The sequence below is a fragment of the Spermophilus citellus genome (assembly GCF_964194105.1).
Source record: "Spermophilus citellus genome assembly, chromosome: 2".
Taxonomy (NCBI): Eukaryota; Metazoa; Chordata; class Mammalia; order Rodentia; family Sciuridae; genus Spermophilus; species Spermophilus citellus.
Genome location: NC_138183.1, coordinates 242,961,834 through 242,979,426, shown reverse-complemented (window position 1 = coordinate 242,979,426; position 17,593 = coordinate 242,961,834). Strand labels below are relative to the sequence as shown.

The following is a 17,593-nucleotide window of genomic DNA, read 5'->3' as shown; positions in this document are numbered from 1 at the left end:
TGGAGGGGGGCGGTAGGAAATCAGAGGAATATTAAAGATACATACCAGTTTAAAGCTAATGAGCAGCTTATACATTAAGGCCCATCTTGTTACAATTAGGGCAGTATCTACTCAGCTATAATTTTCGGACTGATTCGCATTTCAAAAAGAGGAAGAGAACACCCTAGCTTTCAGCTACTGATGAGTTGGCTATATGATTATCTGGAATCAGTACTTTTACAAAAATATATGTGCAAAAACAAAACCAAACAAATCTTAAGGTTTAAGATACGAAAGCACAGTCATGCCCTTCAGTTCTAACAGACTTCCGACTTAAAGGTAAATTAACCAAACAAACTCACCTCCAAAAAATAACTTTCCAGTTGACTTAAAAATAAAAACTCTCCTTTTGCTTTCTCAAATGCATTTTAAACATCAAAGTTTGTGTAAATGGTTTCTCTTAGCTCACCTTATTCAACCTATGGACCTTTCAGAGACCACAAAGTTGAAATTTTTTTCAGGTGTATTGCCACTATACTCAAGTGAAATAAAAAGCATGATTAGAACTTCTACCCTTTTAAGTACATACCAAGCGTTACCCTATTACAGATTTAACAAAACAACCTCCACAAATCTTTGCCATTAAAGGTTTTAGGAGGAGAAGGATATGTCAATTCAGTTATATATCCATTTGTTTTCTTTTATAAAGCAAAGCTGGGAGGCTACATCTAGCGGCGAGTGAGGCTCCCACCCACCACACCTGAAAAAGTAAGAGGGATCCACCCAGGAACAGCAGGGCTGAAACCGATCTGGGCCGTTCAAACTCTCTATGGGAGGAAAACACAATACCATTTAAGCTGCAAAGCTCCCTGCAATTTTCCATTTCCACAAATCCAATGGTAAAAGGAAAAAGAAAAAGTTTGAAACATATGAAGAACCATCTGTATAACTAGCTTCCGACCCGGACAAATTCCTTTCCCAACCCACACAACAAGCCAAAAAACCAACTTTTGATTTGGGCTCTGAAAATAGAAGTATGTTAGCTTAATTCAGAAAAAATATAAAATCAAAGAACACACCAAAATGTAAATTCACACAACTTCTCTTACGCCCCTGATTCCATTCAGTTCCCAGTTTTAAATCTAGAAGTTTGTTTCCAGGTCTTGTAATATTTTACCTTTTTAATATAATAAAATATCAAAATCCCTCAAAGTATTGAAAGTAGAAGGAAAAAACAATTGCTTAAAAGTCACCCATCAGCATAACAGACTCTCCGTTTTTAAATTCCCTCTAGTTACCGTCAGACAAAAATTCGACTTGGCTTATCCTCCTTTGCCCGGCTGTACACACATTTTTTTCTTTAAAAAAAAAAAAAAGCACACACCTCAAATGTGGACTTCTAAAAACCAGTCCTTTGAGAAAGAAACCCAAGGCTTCGCCAATGTGCTGAGAAAGACAAATCCAGCAAAGCAGCTGATTTTCACCACCTCTTCCTCCTTTCAGGATCTTTTATGCTTCTCTTCTCTTCTCTTCTCTTCTCTTCTCTCTCTCTCTCTCTCTCACTCTCTCTCTCACTCTCTCTCTCTCTCTCTCTCTCCCTCTCTCTGTCTCTCTCTCTCTCTCTCTCGTTTTTTTCCCCCTCAGATCCAACACCTAAAATGGAAGTTGCACCCAGCCAAAGGCAAGGGAGCCTGGGTGGTGACAAACTGATCTGGCAGCCCTACCCCCTCGCTTTCCTAAGTGATGTCAGCCCCTGCGAGCTTCCAATAGGAGCCAAGCATAAATCAGAGAGCTGACCTTATCCAATAGGAAACTTTATTATAGGAAATTAAAAAAAAAAGAGAGAGAGAGGAGGAGAGGAAGGAGACAGGGGGAAGTTTTATATATATATATTTATATTTAAAGCAGAGACTATACAATCTCTGAGGAATTACTGCAGAGCTCAGGGGGTGGGCGTGTGAAAAAAACAAGGGCTTTTTAGAATGGCATACTTAAGCATTTGTTCTCTTTGATGGGGGTTCTTGCTCCCTCTCCCTACCTATCCGGGTGAAGAAACAGAAAAGAGCTGATGTTATTTGCCTGCTGTTTGGTTTGTTGCCTTCTACCCCAAAGCATTTTCCCAAAGAAAGATAGGACTACTATGTGTTGATTGGGATGGTAGGGAATATGGGGGTAAACTCTCAATTTCTTTGTTTTGGTTTAATTGCATTAGAGCTAATTAGAAAAAATAATAAATGACTGAACTTGTTAATAGTTTTTAGTCTCCATATTCTGAACCAAAAGGAAGGTAGGAATCCACTGGGCTGTTAAGAAAATCACTGTCTTCCCATTTGTCCCCAAATCAAAATAAGGTGAATTTGTGTGGGAGAGTAAATGGCATCCAATAAACAAGCAATATATCTAAAATGGTTAACAGCATAAGTAAAGTCTTAAGAAAATTTGATTCCTTTGTGAACTTGAAGCTTAAGATTATCTGATTCATATATTCTTTTTTTTTTTTTACATTTAACCTAAATAAAGGATCATACAGGTAGTATTCTTCTAAGTTAAGAAACATTTTTAAGACTGTTAGACCAGGAAGGAAGACAGGGGTGGGGTTTTTGTTTTTATGTATTGTTACTGGGGATTAAATCCAGGGGCACTTTACCTCTGAGCTACATCCCTTTTTATTTTGAGATAGGATCTTGCTAAATTGCCCAGGCTGGCCTCAAATTTGTGATCTTCCTGCCTCAGACTCCCAAAACACTGGGATTACAGGCATATGCCCAGCTAGTTTTATTATGCCTAACAAAGACTACTATTTTGTCACTCACTAATTACTAAACAAGGATGATAATGTTAAATTGAAGGTTTCTTTCTCTTGCTTACTGAAAAATCTAAAACCTTTAGATTTACTAAATGAATCTTCATAAAGTTTTCATAATCCAGGATAGAGGTGAAGTGCATAGATTCTGTAGTCAGACTCCCTAGCTTCAAACCCCACCTTTGTAAGTGCACTGACTCAAGTCCATGTACCACTTGACTCAATTATATAATCTCTCTGAGGATAATATCTATCGCCAAGAATATGAAAATTAAGATACACATAAAGGGTTTTAAACCACGTATAGTGGTATAGTATAAACTCACCATTATCTATCCTGTCCCCAAAAAACATTCCATGGCTCACCATTATCCAATAATAGCAACCCAATGGAGTGTCTACCACGTGAGAGTCACTTGGGGCTCGTTACCTCTAACTTTTAAAACACCACTATGGAAAGAGTATTACCACCATTTTACAGATGAGGAAATCAAAGCTCAGTTAAGCAAAGAAAACTGCCAGAGTTCATCTGACTAAGAGGTGACCTCTACATCAGTCTGACTCCATAGCTGAGGCTCTTTGAATCACCTTACAATACAGTTAGGATAAAGGCCAAATACCTTGTTGCTTTCAAAGTACCATATTTATTAATTTAATACATTAAAGTAATCTGGGTTGGGAGTAGAGACACATACCTGTAATCCCAGGGACTTGTGCAGAAGGAGCACAAGTTCCAGGTCAGCCTCAGCAACTTAGCAAGAACCTGTCTCAAAATAAAAAATTTTAAAAATGACCGGGGATGTAGCTCAAACACACACATTAAAGTAATACTTATCAACCAAAAGCTAATCTTGCTTATCTAACCTGGAATTTCACTTCTCCTCAGCATGAAGTGCCCATTTAATCAGGCTGATCTAGTCATTATTTACCCCACCATATTTGGTATACAGTCTTAAAGATCCTCATACTTGGTAGCCAAGACCAAACAAGCATCCAGCACTTGTTTGATGGGTTTTAAACAAACTAGAATGGGAAATGAATACATTATCACAAAGATAATGAACAGCCTTCAAGTCTCATTATCTAAGAATCTTCTCCCATTGCTTTATTGTATCTTCTACCTCTGCTCTCCACAGCAAGTTCAAAAGCCAAAGATGATTGTCAGAGGAAAATAATTTGCACAAGAAATGTTTGATGATTCCCTCGGTTCCAGATCCGAGCTCTATTCTAGAATGTTCTGTGATTTTCTAGAGATGGGTTGGTCTTGTTTTCTCCACCAAATCACTGCTCACAACTTACAATTATTTTGTCTTCCTTTCTATTTTGCTTTCATTTGTGTGTTTCTGTCTTCCCCACCAGAAGATAAGCTCCATGAAAGCATGAACAGTGTTTTTCTTGTTCATGGTACATTCCCAGAGCTTAGCCTTATATTTCATACATAGCAACAGTGGAAAGAGTAAATGGTCTCTGCTTAGTAGTTACAGTATTCAGGACAAGCCATTTAACATGAAAGAATGTTTGTGGAAAACATTAAAAATAGAATTATATAAATAAAAAAACTCATTGGTGAAAAAGATATTAAAATTTAAATTTATCTGAAACAGCTATGTCCAAATAAAGCATCACAATCACTAATACTAGTAGATAAAGTTATTTATGCTCAGTTCATTGAAAATAGACTAGTTCTACTTGGGTTAATTTGAATACCTACAGTGAGTCAGGCACTCTTCTGAAAAGTAAGATAAGAAGGACAAGTTTCCTATTCCCATAAAGCTTACTTTCTAAAGATAAAAAAGATTAATAAGGTAAGGGCTGGGGATGTAGCTCAGTGGTAAAGTGCATGCTTAGCAATGCTTAAGGCCCTCGGATCAATCCCCAGCACCAAAAGATTATCTTATTTATTTATTTATCTAATAAGATAATGTTAGATGCAGCACTATGTACATGTAAAACAGATTGATAAAAGTAACTTGTAGCATGCTCTAGATTGGATGCCAGAAACAAACTCTGGAAAGGTGATACTTAAGTTGAAATCTAAATAGTAAGAAGCAGCCAGCTCTGAGAAGGTACAGGCAGTCTTTATTCTTAATACCAAAGCCCTAAGGTGTGGGCTGAAACATACTGGACCCAGCAGAAGGTGCTGGAAATAAGGATGGAGGGAGAGGTTGAGAATCAGAATACGAAGGGTTATATGGGTCAGAGAAAGGAGTTTGGGTTTTTATTCTTAGAGGAAAGCTTGACTGTGGGGTGGTTAAATAGAAGGATGTGATCTAAATCCCATTTTGAAAAGATCTTGTAAATGGATTTACACAACAAATTAATTAAAGAGGAAGCAAGTGTAAAAGCAAGATTAGTTTGAAGGCAATTGTATCTGTCAAGTTACAGTAACAGAGATTTATATTAGAATAGCATAAAATGGAGAGAAATTAATGGCTTGAAAATATGTTTTTGACAGAAGCTGTTTTTTGTTTGTTTTTTTCTTTCTGTTTCTCTTTTGTTTATACACATGGAACATTATATTCAGTGCTCTTATTTTGTTTTAGGTATTGGGATTGAAACCAGGAGTGCTTTACCACGACGCTACATCCCTAAGCCCTTTTATTTTTCATTTTGAAACAGGGTCTCTCTAAGTTGCTTAGGACCTCACTAAGTTGCTGAGGCTTACAGTCGTCCTTCCTCAGTCTCTGGAGTCTCTAGGATTAACAGACATTTGCCACTATGCCAGGCTTCAATGCTCAGTCTTAAAAATCTCAAAAGTTTAACTTCCCCACCCACAACCATCATCACATACAAAGATAGAAAAATAAGATACAATAAAATGGTGAAAGATTAGGAAAGAATTGAGGGGGAGTGGTGGGTATTTACAAAAGAAATGGGCCCCAGGGGCAGGGAGGGCAGAGAGCTCTGTGGTAGAGTGCATGCTTAGTGTGTACAAAGCCCTGGGTTTGATCCCCAAAACCAAAAAAAAAAAAAAAAAAATTTAAATTATCAATATACAGCACAATATTATGTAATGACGATTCTAGTTCTAAAATAGACTTAAAATTATAAATGTTAAGAAGAAATGAAAATAATCAACTCCAAAAAAAAAAAAACACTAGCTATTTGTACAAATAAAAACAAAATATTTTTACTCCTTTCTACCCTCTGGTGGCTACACATCCAAAATTCATCATTTTTGTTTTGTTTTGTTTCTCTCTCTCTCTTCGAAGTCTGTCATTTCTGAAGCCCTGGGATAGCCACTTATCATTCCCTTTAGAAATTCTTACCACAAATAGGGTATTAGATTAAAAACAAACTAGTGATTCCTCTTCTTTAAAATAAATTTCATCCTGATGCAAATAATAATGATGAGATATAATATTTATATTTTCCTTATACCTCCACAAAATTGTCTATCCTGGTAGTACACCTGTTCAATCAAATCTTGATTCTTCAGCAACAGATGCCATAAATAAATAATACTTTATTTTTTTTAACATGGTACTGGGGATTGAACCCAGGACCATAAATAAGTATTGTTCTGCCTTCACTCTTTTGCTTTCCTCACTTGCAAGCAAGTAAAATCTGTCCTCCTTCGGCTGAGTTTTATGTCCTTTCAGAAACTGCTTCCTCTTCAAAATATGACAACTACAACTGAAAATGTCTTCTGTTCCTTGTTCCTTTTTTCATCTTAAGAACAGAAGCTTCAAACCAGGAAAAATACTGGATGACTTGAAAATGCACTCCTCACACCACTATTTCAGCCAAATACCTTAAATGGGTTTTTTTGTTTGTTTGTTTTTGTTTTGTTGTGCTGAGGTTGGAACCCAGAGCCTCTCACAGGCTGGGCAAGCCCTGTACACTGAGCTACACTCCCGACACTCAAATCCTTTTAGAAAATGTGTTAGATACCAATGAAGACATATTTGAGAGCACTGTATGACTCACCCCTCTTTTTGTCATTTTGCAGGTTCTCCTCTTCTTAAGCAACTTTCTTTCTACCTCCAGCTGGCTTCAGCATTTTTTTTTTTTAATGTATTCAGCCATTTCACCCAGGACAAGACATCACTGGACATCTACCCAGGGGGCAATAATGGAAGCCAGGGCCTGGGTCCTAATGCACAGGAGGGAAAGAACTGCTGTCTAGCTTTTTGCCTTGCCTTTGCATTCTTTGTAAACGTTTTACCTCGAGATCATTTAATTTAGTATCACTCCTGAAACAAGTCGTTTCCCAAGAGAAGTTGTGCTAAATAAATCGTCTGTGGAAGGGCACAGGAGACAACTGGGGGGCGGGGGTGAACGTCTACAATTCTGTGGGTCAACAGTTGTCTGAGATTCGGGGTCGGAGTGGAATCAGGGGAGAAAGTGAATTCAGAAACTAGCGCTGAGACCTTGTTCCAGAACCCCTCTGGCCTCAGGAGATACCTAGATTCCAGACGTGGAGTGCGAGTGGAGACACCAGCCAGAGACCCACAGGTGGAGGAAGGCATACAAATGGAGATAAATTGATGTCTTTGAAGATATGCTTTAGACACACGGGCTGTTGGTTCTTTCTTTCCGTTTCTCTTTTGTTTATACACATGTGCCCTTCCCTCCTTGAAGCCTGGCGGAGTCTAGGCAGGTCCTTTGCAGCCTCTTCAAGGGAAGGAGGAGCTGTCCTCCAACCTCCTTGGCCCTCTGTCTCACTGCTCATCGAGTGCCAAGGGACAAGGGGGGGTCCCCTAAAAATCCCTCCCTGGCGGGCCCTTCCGCCTACCTCTCGCAGCCCAGCCCTCTTCCTTCAGCCCGCAAGTCGCTCGAGACTTAGCCTCCCGCCCAAAGCTCCGCTCCTTCTCTGATTGGTTCTCCCGGGGGCCTTCGGCCAATGGGGATGACGTATTCAGGCAGACGTAGGCCGAGAGCTGGGAGGAGGAAGGACGTCGGGCCCCACGACGAAGCGTGCGCGAGGGCAGCGGCGCGCGCGGTGTTGTGGCGCGGGCCGCGTGGACTCAGGCCCTGGCTGTCACCACTGCCCAGTGCATGTGGGTGCCAGGATCAGCAGCACCACGAGGGCACCAAGGGAGTGACTGCAAAGCCCGTGTGGTCGGAGGTGGCGGTGAGGGCCAACCCTGAATCCAGGCCGCCAGGATCCCCACGCTCCGTTCCCAGAAACCTTCGCGCCAAGAGGTCTCTCAAAGGAGTTGGGCCGGGGCTCCCAGCTTTGCAGGGCCTTCCCTAACGCCCTGCTTTCTCCTTCAACCCCAGTTCCCCCGCTTCTGGACGAAGAAGGGAATCGCTCAGGCTGTTGGCCCACCTGCGCTGCGCTGCTTTGCTCAAACTGTTAGCAGGAGGCTAGACATTGGTAGGAAGCAAGGCAGGCTGGACAGAAGACCCAGGCAGAGACAGCACGTCAGGAACAAATCCTACTGCAGAGCCATTCCAGGTTGGGTTCAGGGGCAAGGGCAGGCATTGGTGTTTTGGAAAGTTTCCTGGGACCCTTGCAACAGCTGCCCTCCTCCACCTATGATTCTCTGTCTGGGATGGAAATTGAGCCCACCCTTTCTTAATTTATTTTCCCACTTTTCTTTCCTGATAGTTTTGACGTGAACAATTCGAACCCTCAGTGCCACCTGACTGAAAACTTCATGCCAGGACAAGAACACAGCTCTGCAGTCAGTGAGTGTGGGTGTTTCAATGCAAAACAAAACAAAACTTGAAATGTTAATAGGCGTGAAGTCAGAATATCAAGTTTGGTTGGGAAAGGTAGAATGCTTACCTATCCTTGCTCCATTGTTAGCCAGGTAATTTACCAAACAGACAAACCTAAGGCCACATTTTTTTCAACTTCCAGGGTCAATCAGGCTCACTTTGGCCTAGTACATTTAAACCAAGAGAGGCAATGTCTTCCCACTCAGAGTCTTCTCTTTATTGTGCACCCTCTGCTGGTTAGTGTGATAGCACAGAGAAAAGAAGATGCATACAACTTCCTACAGAAAGTTCTATACCCATTATTATTTCTTTAAAAGTGTTAAATTGAGGATTATAACCATGGAACCTAAGGGATGAAGTGCTCAGGAAGAACGTTAATAGCACTCTAGGAGTGGGTCTCAGCAGTAATATTAATGAAGAAGATTGAAGGATAATAATAATATCCATTTGGGGGATAATAGTTATTTTGTGCCACGCCCACATTGTGCTAAGCAGTTTTACCTGTGTTGACTCATTTAATTTTTAAAACAGTCCCACAAGGTAAGTATTGTTGTTATTCCCATTTCATGGATGAGAATGTGAGACTGAGAAGTCAAGTCACCTGTGTGAGATTATACAGCTATGCTACTAACAGAGCCAAGATTCAAACCTAGCCTTATCTCTGAGCTCCCACATGTAACAACTATGATGGTATTATTTACTTATGATACTAGCGATGGAACCCAGGGTGCTTTTCTTCTGAGCCACATCCTCAGACCTTTTTATTTTTTATTTTGAGGCTGGGTCTCTTAAATTGCTGAGGCTGGCCTTGAACCTGTGATTTTCCTGCCTCAGCCTTTCCAGTTGCTGGGATAACAGGCATGCACCACCATTTCAGGCACCAAGAGTATCTCAAGAGAGAATTTCAAGTCAGGCTTAGTGGCACATGTCTGAAATCCGAGGACTTGAGAGGTCGAGGCAGAAGGATCAGTTTCAAGACCAGCCTTGGAAATTTAGTGAGCTCCTCAGCAACTTACAAAGACTCTGCTTCAAAGTGGAGAATATAAAGGACTGCAGATGTAGCTTAGTGATAAAGCACCCCTGGGTTCAATCCCCATTATTGAAAAAGAGAGAAAGTTACCCTTAGCACAACTTCCAGGGTTAATGTTTCCCCAGTTCATACTATACTACTTTAAAAAAAATATTTATTTATTTATTTTTGGTACCAGGATTGAACCCAGGGGCACTTAACCACTGAGCCACCTCCCAGCCACCCCCTCCCCATTTTTTTTTTTCTTTTTAAATTTAGAGTCAGGTCTTGCTGAGTTGCTTAGGGCCTCCCTAAGTTGCTGAGCTTTGAACTTGTGATCTTCCTGCCTCAGCCTCCCAAGCTGCTGGGATTACAGGTGTGTGTCATCACACCCTGATCAATATTTCCCTGTCATTTAAAAAACAAAAAATATTAGGTATAACCATACCTCTGAAATGAATTATCTCACTTACAGGAATCTGATCCGTGAAAACCTAGGTTCATTAGGTACTACCAACATGTGCTCTTCTGCCAGTTCCAAAATCTTATACAGGAACCCTCGATTTCTCCGGTTAGCATTTCTGCAGCTTCATCAACAGCAGCAGAGTGGTGTGTTTTGTGATGTCCTTCTGCAGGCAGAAGGTAAGACTGGTAGGAACTCAGCTGGAAATTTACCATAGAATAAATAAAATGAGTTTATTGGCCAGGGGTGAAGGAAAAAAAGAATATTATTACCTCCTAGTACAGTAAACTATTTGGTAAACAGATTTAAAAAAAAAGCTGTATGTTTCTGGGACAGTTAGCTTTCAGGAGTGAAATTGTGACTATTTTTTTCTCTCCTAAAAAATGAAACTAATTATAAAGTTTTATAAACATCAAAATTCCTTAAGATACGGATATCAGGCTGGAGATGTAGCTCAATGGTAAGAGTACTTGCTTCCATGTATGGTATTTGATCTCTGGCACTGGAAAAAAAAAATGGATATTATCCTTCCTGGTGATTCGAGGCTGAGCAAGAACATCAAAAGTTCAAGGCCAACCTGATCAATTTAGGGAGATCAGAGATATAGTTCAGTGGTAATGCTCTGGGTTTAATCCCCAGTACCAAAAATAAAAATAAAGGATTGTAGTTGGCTCTGTAATTCTAGCTACTTAGGAAGCTGAGTAGGTCTATCTAGGCATCTGAGCAAGTCCCTGCCTCAAAATAAAAAGTATAAAAAGTTGGAAATGTAGTAGAGCATCCCTGGTTTCAAACTCCAGTATGCCAAAAAAATGTATGTGCTGTTCAAGTGAGGAAGAGCATAGTCTGTAGCCAGATTCTGGGTTTTAATCTTGTCCCTTCTACTTACTGTAATTGTGGGGATGTTACCAAAGTATGCCTCAGTTTACTCATCTACAATACCAGTAGCTACATCACAGGGTGTGATGAATAAATGGATTAATACTGGTAAAACCCTTAGAAGAATGCCTGGTGGCACATAATGACTCCAGAAAGTTATTTAAAATTGACATTTGATTAGATATATGTAGAAAGATTAGATTCAAATGACTGAGGCAAGAGGATGAATGGGATACTTTATTTTGGTGTCGAAATTGGGAGGTTTGGGGTGGCGAAATTTCCTTTCCTTGGAAGGTTGCATTGGAGTTACTTGTGAGGCATCCATGTAGACATGCCAGCTGTGATGTTTGGTATCACAGGAAAGGTATCTAGGTAGTGATAGGGCTTTGGGGGTCATCAGCAAGGCTTTGGTAACTGAAGACATGGGATAGCCTGATTGATATGCCTGGAAATTGCCCATAAAATGAGAAGGTAGCTCAGAAGAGACCACTCCCTAGTAGGCAGCAGCAAGAGCTCAGGAAAATTGAAGCCTGGTTGTTTGCCTCTAAACCTACTGTTAGACCACATGCTGTTCCTACAAAATTTTGTGAGCTCTCATGTGTTAATACTATTTATTCAACAAGTATTTGATCTACTTTGTGGCAAGCAGTGAATGTTTTGTGGCAAGTAATGGTTATACATCAGTGAACGGGATGGATATGGCCCCTGTCCTCACAGAGCTTATAGTGTAATAGAGATGGCTAATTCCAATTCAGGTAGGTAAGTGCAGTAATCGTTGTGGAGTACCTTTCTGTGCCTAGGAGCACCAAACCCATACTTGTGGATTGAAAGGCTTGCTTTCTTGGGGTGGGTGGCAGTACTAGGGATTGAATCCAAGAGTGAAGAGTGTTCTTCCACTGAGCTACTCCCCAGCCTATTCTATTTTTTGAGTTAGTCTCATCAAGTTGTCTAGGCAGGCCTTAAATTTAACAATCCTCCTGCCTCAAACTCCCAAATTGCTGGGATTACAGGTATGCACCACTACACCCAGCTGGAGAAAGACTTTTTTTGTTTCTTTAATATTTTTTTTGTGTTGATAGGCCTTTATTTTATTCATTTATTTATATGCGATGCTGAGAATTGAACCCAGTGCCTCACACATGTGAGGCAAGTGCTCTACCACTGAGCCACAACCCCAGCCCCTAGAGGAAGACTTTTTGAATGAATTTTTGTAGGCTAGATTTTGGATTATTAAAAAATAAGCTAGCTGATAGAGAGGTATGGCAGAAGATTCCAGGCAAGCAGAAGGAACAAATTTCTCCTTTTATTTGAATTTCCGTGGGGAAAAAACTATGAGAAGGGGCAATACATTTGGGTCGTTAGTCTATGCTTAGTCCATGAACATGCAAGTCTACATGACAGTCTGTGTGTTTTTCTCCAGGTGAGGCAGTTCCAGCCCACTGCTGCATTCTGTCAGCCTGCAGCCCCTTCTTCACAGAACGCCTGGAACGGGAAAGGCCAGCTCAGGGTCGGAAGGTGGTGCTGGAACTGGGGGGCCTGAAAATCAGGACACTTAGAAAGTTGGTGGACTTCCTGTATACCTCAGAGATGGAAGTATCTCGAGAAGAAGCCCAGGATGTGCTTTCTGCTGCGCGGCAGCTCCGTGTGTCTGAGCTAGAATCTCTTCAGTTAGAGGGTGGAAAGTTAGTGAAGGCCCCTCAGGGCCGAAGACTGAACCGAGAGTGCTTACAACCACCAAGTGCTGCACCAATCTCTGCCAGAGTGGTGGCACCCACACGCCGCCCACGAACTCCACTGCCTGTTACTCAGACTCCTTGTCCCCTTGGGGCAGTTAGGTTGAAGTCTTTGGGGAAAGAGGAAGGTCCCCAGGAAAAGGGCAACCGACCAAATGCTGAGAACTTATCAGGCACTCTTCTGCTCAAGAGGAAGGCTAGAGCCTGCCTGACTCCCCAAGAGAAAAGCTCTTCTCTTTCAAGCCACAGTCAGGGACTTAAGGAAAACAAGGATGACTCTGTCCTTGGTCCTACAGCAGTTTCCCCACCCAGCTTGTACCCTGCTGTGGATGAGCGATTGTTGCCCAGAAAGATCAGGCTAAGTCGCTCAAAGCCATCTCCTGATGTCTGTACATCAAAGCCTAGCATTTTAAGTGGGTCCAGCACAGTGCCCACAGCCCCTGGCCGGCGTCTTTGGCGGCAGAGAAGTATAAATAAAGAAGCACCAGAGGACAAACAGAAGCCAGGAAGAGCTAGTCCTCTACAGAACACCCCAAGCCCATCTGGTCTTGGGAAGGCAGGTGGGAGTAAGAAGCAGAGCCCCGAAGTCAGAGCACCCAACTCAGACTCTGCAGAGGAAGGGCAGATTGGGAGAGTAAAACTTCGGAAGATTGTAAACGGGACCTGCTGGGAGGTGGTACAGGAGCCTCCCCTCAAAAATTCTCAAGATAGCCCCCAGATCCCAGATCCCGGGAGAGTCTTAGAACCTCCAGGGGCTCAGCTATCCTCAATTAATGAGCAGGAAATGCCATCTACTAGAATAGAACTCTGTCAGGACTCTCCAGTCTCTAGGCTACAAGACTTTCTGCTCTCTGCTAGCCACTCCCCAGGCCACTCTGTGGTGAAGTCAGAGTTTGGGTCTAGTCCAGAGCTGGTAGGGAAGGAACCCATGATGAATATTGACTGCAGAGAGCCATATGCATTTGATACAGCTCTGCTCAGGCAGCCCTGTGAAGCTGAGGAATACCGAATCACAAGTGCTGCAGCCACCAGTGAGCTGGAAGAGATCCTTGACTTTATGCTCTGTGGCTCAGACATTGAGCCACCTATTGGGTCTTTGGAGAGTCCTGAGGTTGAGGGCTGCAGAACCCCTAGTTATCACCTGACAGAAACAGGAAAGAACTGGATTGAAGGGGAAGAATGGTGTTTACCAGACATGGAACTCTGGCCCAGAGAGCTCACAGGATTGGAAAAGGAACCTGTTAGTGAGAACAAAGAGCCAATTGAGCCCTTTAGTCCCCTTGTCATGCCTTCTGAGAACAAAGAGCCAATTGAGCCCTTTAGTCCCCTTGTTATGCCCTCTGAGGTGAATGAAGGAGGAGTGCTTTCAGTGGGAGACTCTTGGACTCCACATCTTGAAATTACCAACTCCCAGCCACTGGATGGTCAGGGAGACAAACTTCTCCATATTGACTCCCCTGACCCTCCCCAAAGATCTTACAGGGACCTCTCTCCTCCATGCTCAAACTGGGCAGAGACTGAGCTAGACGTGTCCCTAACCATGGATGAGGAATTATACCCTGCTCCAGAGGCCAGCAAGGAGGCATTTGATAACTCTGAGTTGCTGGGCCCACTTCCTGACAGCTCTGAAGATGAGGAAATTGATGTGGTGGACTGGACAGCAGAAGGGAGGTTGGGGCCTGCTAGTGTTCCCTCTGTGTGGCCTGATCCTTCCTCAGAGTCAGAAACAGAGGTAGACATACTAACGTAGTAGAGAGGGGAGGTGAGGTTAGGGGCCCTGGGAGGGTGGAAAGTGTTGGCTAGTAAAAGGCTTATTTATTGGCAGAAACTAGCACATGCCTTCTCTTAGTGTAAGAGGTAGGTCTACCCTGACTCTTTGTAGGTTCCCTCCTCCCCTCCCCTCCCCAGGCCTTGGGGACCAGGCAGAAGTTTAGTAGTATCATAGGTAGAAAATTATGAACTTGAACTATCTTATTTCTTTGTAATCTACTTTCCAGTTAGTGACAAGTGAAACAATAAACTGTGTGGTCCCCAACTCTAGTGGGTCATAGGTAACAGCCAAGAACCAGGTGTCTCAGTTCACAAGGCACTGAGTCTGCAAATTCAGGGAAAGCTCTGAGGTGGGGTTTTGTTTTACTTTGAGCCTCTCAAAATTTAAAAAGGGTTGGAGTTATTACTCAGTAGCAGAGCACAACGTGCCCAGCATGTAAGAGGCCCTCGGTTTGATCCCCAGTACCAGAGTAAAAAGAGAAAAATATCCCAAAAGATGTGAAACTATGTTAGGCAAAACATTTAGTGGGTGGGAATGATAGGACACTTCCAGCATCTTATATTTGTGGGGCTTGTCCATTGCCAGTATGTGAAGTCTAGGTAAAACCTCCACAAGGCCAGAAAGATGTACTTCCATCACTTCTAAGAAGTGAATTGAAAAAGATAGTTGCTTTTTTAAAAAAATAAATTATTTACTTTGCTCCCATAGTTTTTATAAGTGTTTCACATGTTATACCAGAGACTCTTACAGTTCCAGGCCAATTGGTGACCTTGGGCAATGAAAAATAAGGACCACCAATCCCACAGCTGGCTTTGTCCATCAACATTAAATTTTACTCTTAGATACTTTATTTAACCTTTTTATTAAACAAACCAAATTCAAATATTTTTACAATGCCTTACTAGAGGGTTGCCTCATCTGTATTATCATTTCTGGAGTGGAAGAAATGGCTTCAGGTACATGACTGAAGTTTAGCCATGTCCCATCATAAATGCTCCAACACCACCAGAGACAGCTGCAATAATGAGAAGGGAAATGTTAGAGAAGGGATCCAGCACCAAAGACTAAGGAAGACATCTCCCTCCATCACTTTATTAAATTTTGGTATTGGGGATTAAACCCTGGGAGGCTTTACCACTGACAACATCCCCAACCCTTTATTTTTTGAGATAAGGACTCCCTGAGACTGGTCTTAAACCTGTAATCCTCCTGCTTTGGCCTCCTAAAGTCCCTGGAATTACAGGCATGCCATCCCTGCCCCCCCCACCACCCAGGAGCTCAAGGATTGTATCCTTCCCCCAAAGCTCACTCAACATACAAGTGCCTGACAAGATGCCAAAGCATTGAATGAAACATTATGGACAGACAAAAAATCCACCTAACCAGGAGGCACAGTGTTGTAATACAGTGTTTAATACATAAGACATTGGGGGGGGGGGGGAATAACCCTAGAAAAGTGTAGGGGCAGGTATAGCAGTGTGCCAGTAAAGAAGGAAAATCATTAACCCACACAAAAACCCATGTTAAAAATTTTAACTCTGGGAAGCAGTAAGATTTACAACTGGTTCAAAGAATTAAAATAGCTACCAGGAATGAGGAAATAAATTTTCAAACAAAAGCAACACTGGATCATACCCCCAGGGCCACAATCAACCGGAAGTATACAAATTACGCTTCTATAAAGAATCACTAATATTACCATTAGTGTTCTATAATTTGGCGTAAAGGGACTCAAATGAAAACGGTTAGCAAAAGGCACACCCTGTAGGAAACCACTTTTAGATCCTGTGTGGAATAAATTATAACAGTATGGGCTCCTTTGCAAGAAGCTACCCAAGATTAATTCCCTTTCCATTTCAAACCTCAGCAAGAGGACTTCTGCCCAAATCGCCCTACGAAAGGTACTTCTTCAACTCTTCCACTACTTCTTGAGGTTCGGGGAATTTGAGTTTGCGTGGGGGTCCCTTCTTAATCCCGGTCCAGAGCTCGGCACCTGGGAATAAATCGAAATTACTTTGGAATCCACGAGCATCTCTAAAGTCAACAGCTGGCCGCGGTTTCCAAAACTAGTGCTTCTTAGCTTTAGACCCAGGCCCCTCTCCCCCCAGGCCCCGGCCCGCACTCACTGCTGCCGTCCCGACGCAGCAGGGTCACCTCGAAGCTGCCCCTCCGGGGCTTGGAAGGATTTACTTTCACGGGAAGCTCCGGAGCCTCCAGGCGCAGCGCCTGGCTCAGGGCCGCGGCGTTGCGCCCGTAGACGCGTCAGCTAGTGCTAGGGAGAGACGGGGAGATCAGACTGCGGCCCCGCTGCAACGCCAGCCATTCTTCCCGCCGCCGCCCGCGCCTCCCAGGGCGCTCACCAATGCTCAATGACGACCGCCTCCTCCACTTGTTCCTTGCCGTTCTCCAGTTTCTCCCGCTTCTCGGACGTGGAGACCGTAGCGGCCTCGGCCTTCCGCTTCCTCCCGCGAGGAGCCATGGCGCCTGGAATCCAGCCGCGCGCCGAGCCGACTGGGGATGCTGGGGCGGAAGGGAGAATACAGTGAAGATGCCACGACTGAGATAGCACCAGGCAGGAGAGCAATCAGACCCCAAATCACCAGGTTTAAACCAGAACTTCCGCTCACGAAACAAAAACTCCCCGCGAGAGTGGAAAACGGGGCCCGCAGCGCGCACGTGGCCGGGAGGCGGGACCTTCGAGCCCAGCCACTCCGCCTACCAGAAGGGGGAGGTAGTGCGAGAACCAGGCCCTACCATTAAGCGCTGTGGGTGGAGGGGACCAGGCGAGGCCGGCATGCCGGGAGGCGGGGACTCAAGTCTGGAAGCAAGCTTCATATCCCACACAGAGGTTTAGGTGCCTATGCGTTGCACTAAATGCTATGCTTTATGATGCTCCCCAAATTCCTCCCTGGGAAGCACAGACCAATCCAAAATTAAGTTCACAAAGCACCCCCCTCTGGTTAGCACTTTAGATTACAGAAATCGGTCTTCCCCAACCATCATCAATCCTGGGAATTGATGCCCAGCATTTGGTGAAACACGATATGCCCTTTCATATTACAGTGATCTTATCCAGCATGGTGGCATTCACCTGTAATCCATTACTTGGGAGGTGGAAGGAGGAGGATCAGGATCGAAAATTCAAGGCCAATCTGGGCAACTCAGACCCTGTCTCAAAATAAAAATATAGGACTGAGGATGTAGCTGAATGGTAATGGACCCAGGGGTTCAATCCCCAGTACTGATAATAAAAAAAAATTAAAAGATGGCCTATTTCTTTGCAGTTACT

General features: G+C 43.1%; 3 protein-coding genes across 15 annotated transcripts in view; 1 reads left to right on the top strand and 2 right to left on the bottom strand.

Moving 5' to 3' along the window:
• CTNND1 (catenin delta 1) overlaps nucleotides 1-1,641 on the bottom strand; it is a 50,923-nt gene extending 49,282 nt beyond the window's left edge. For 5 of the 13 annotated variants that reach the window (XM_081275102.1, XM_081275105.1, XM_081275103.1 and 2 more), the window contains exon 1: nucleotides 1,364-1,635. The gene's annotated coding sequence lies outside the window, so the exon portion shown is untranslated. Of the gene's footprint in view, nucleotides 1-1,363 lie in introns of all 13 variants that reach the window. The other 8 variants (XM_081275107.1, XM_081275099.1, XM_081275101.1 and 5 more) reach the window with 7 other exon arrangements.
• A 10,488-nt stretch (nucleotides 1,642-12,129) lies between these two features.
• BTBD18 (BTB domain containing 18) lies at nucleotides 12,130-15,151 on the top strand. The gene has a single exon (XM_081279611.1). The coding sequence runs from the start codon at nucleotides 12,388-12,390 to the stop codon at nucleotides 14,281-14,283; it is 1,896 nt and encodes a 631-aa protein (XP_081135737.1). The 5' UTR covers nucleotides 12,130-12,387; the 3' UTR covers nucleotides 14,284-15,151.
• SELENOH (selenoprotein H) lies at nucleotides 15,145-17,187 on the bottom strand. Its single transcript, XM_081279618.1, has 4 exons — nucleotides 16,665-17,187; nucleotides 16,431-16,576; nucleotides 16,167-16,297; nucleotides 15,145-15,319 (listed from the first exon to the last, which is right to left on the bottom strand). The coding sequence occupies exons 1-3, from the start codon at nucleotides 16,781-16,783 to the stop codon at nucleotides 16,197-16,199; spliced, it is 366 nt and encodes a 121-aa protein (XP_081135744.1). The 5' UTR covers nucleotides 16,784-17,187; the 3' UTR covers nucleotides 15,145-15,319; nucleotides 16,167-16,196.
• Between the last annotated feature and the right edge of the window lie 406 nt (nucleotides 17,188-17,593).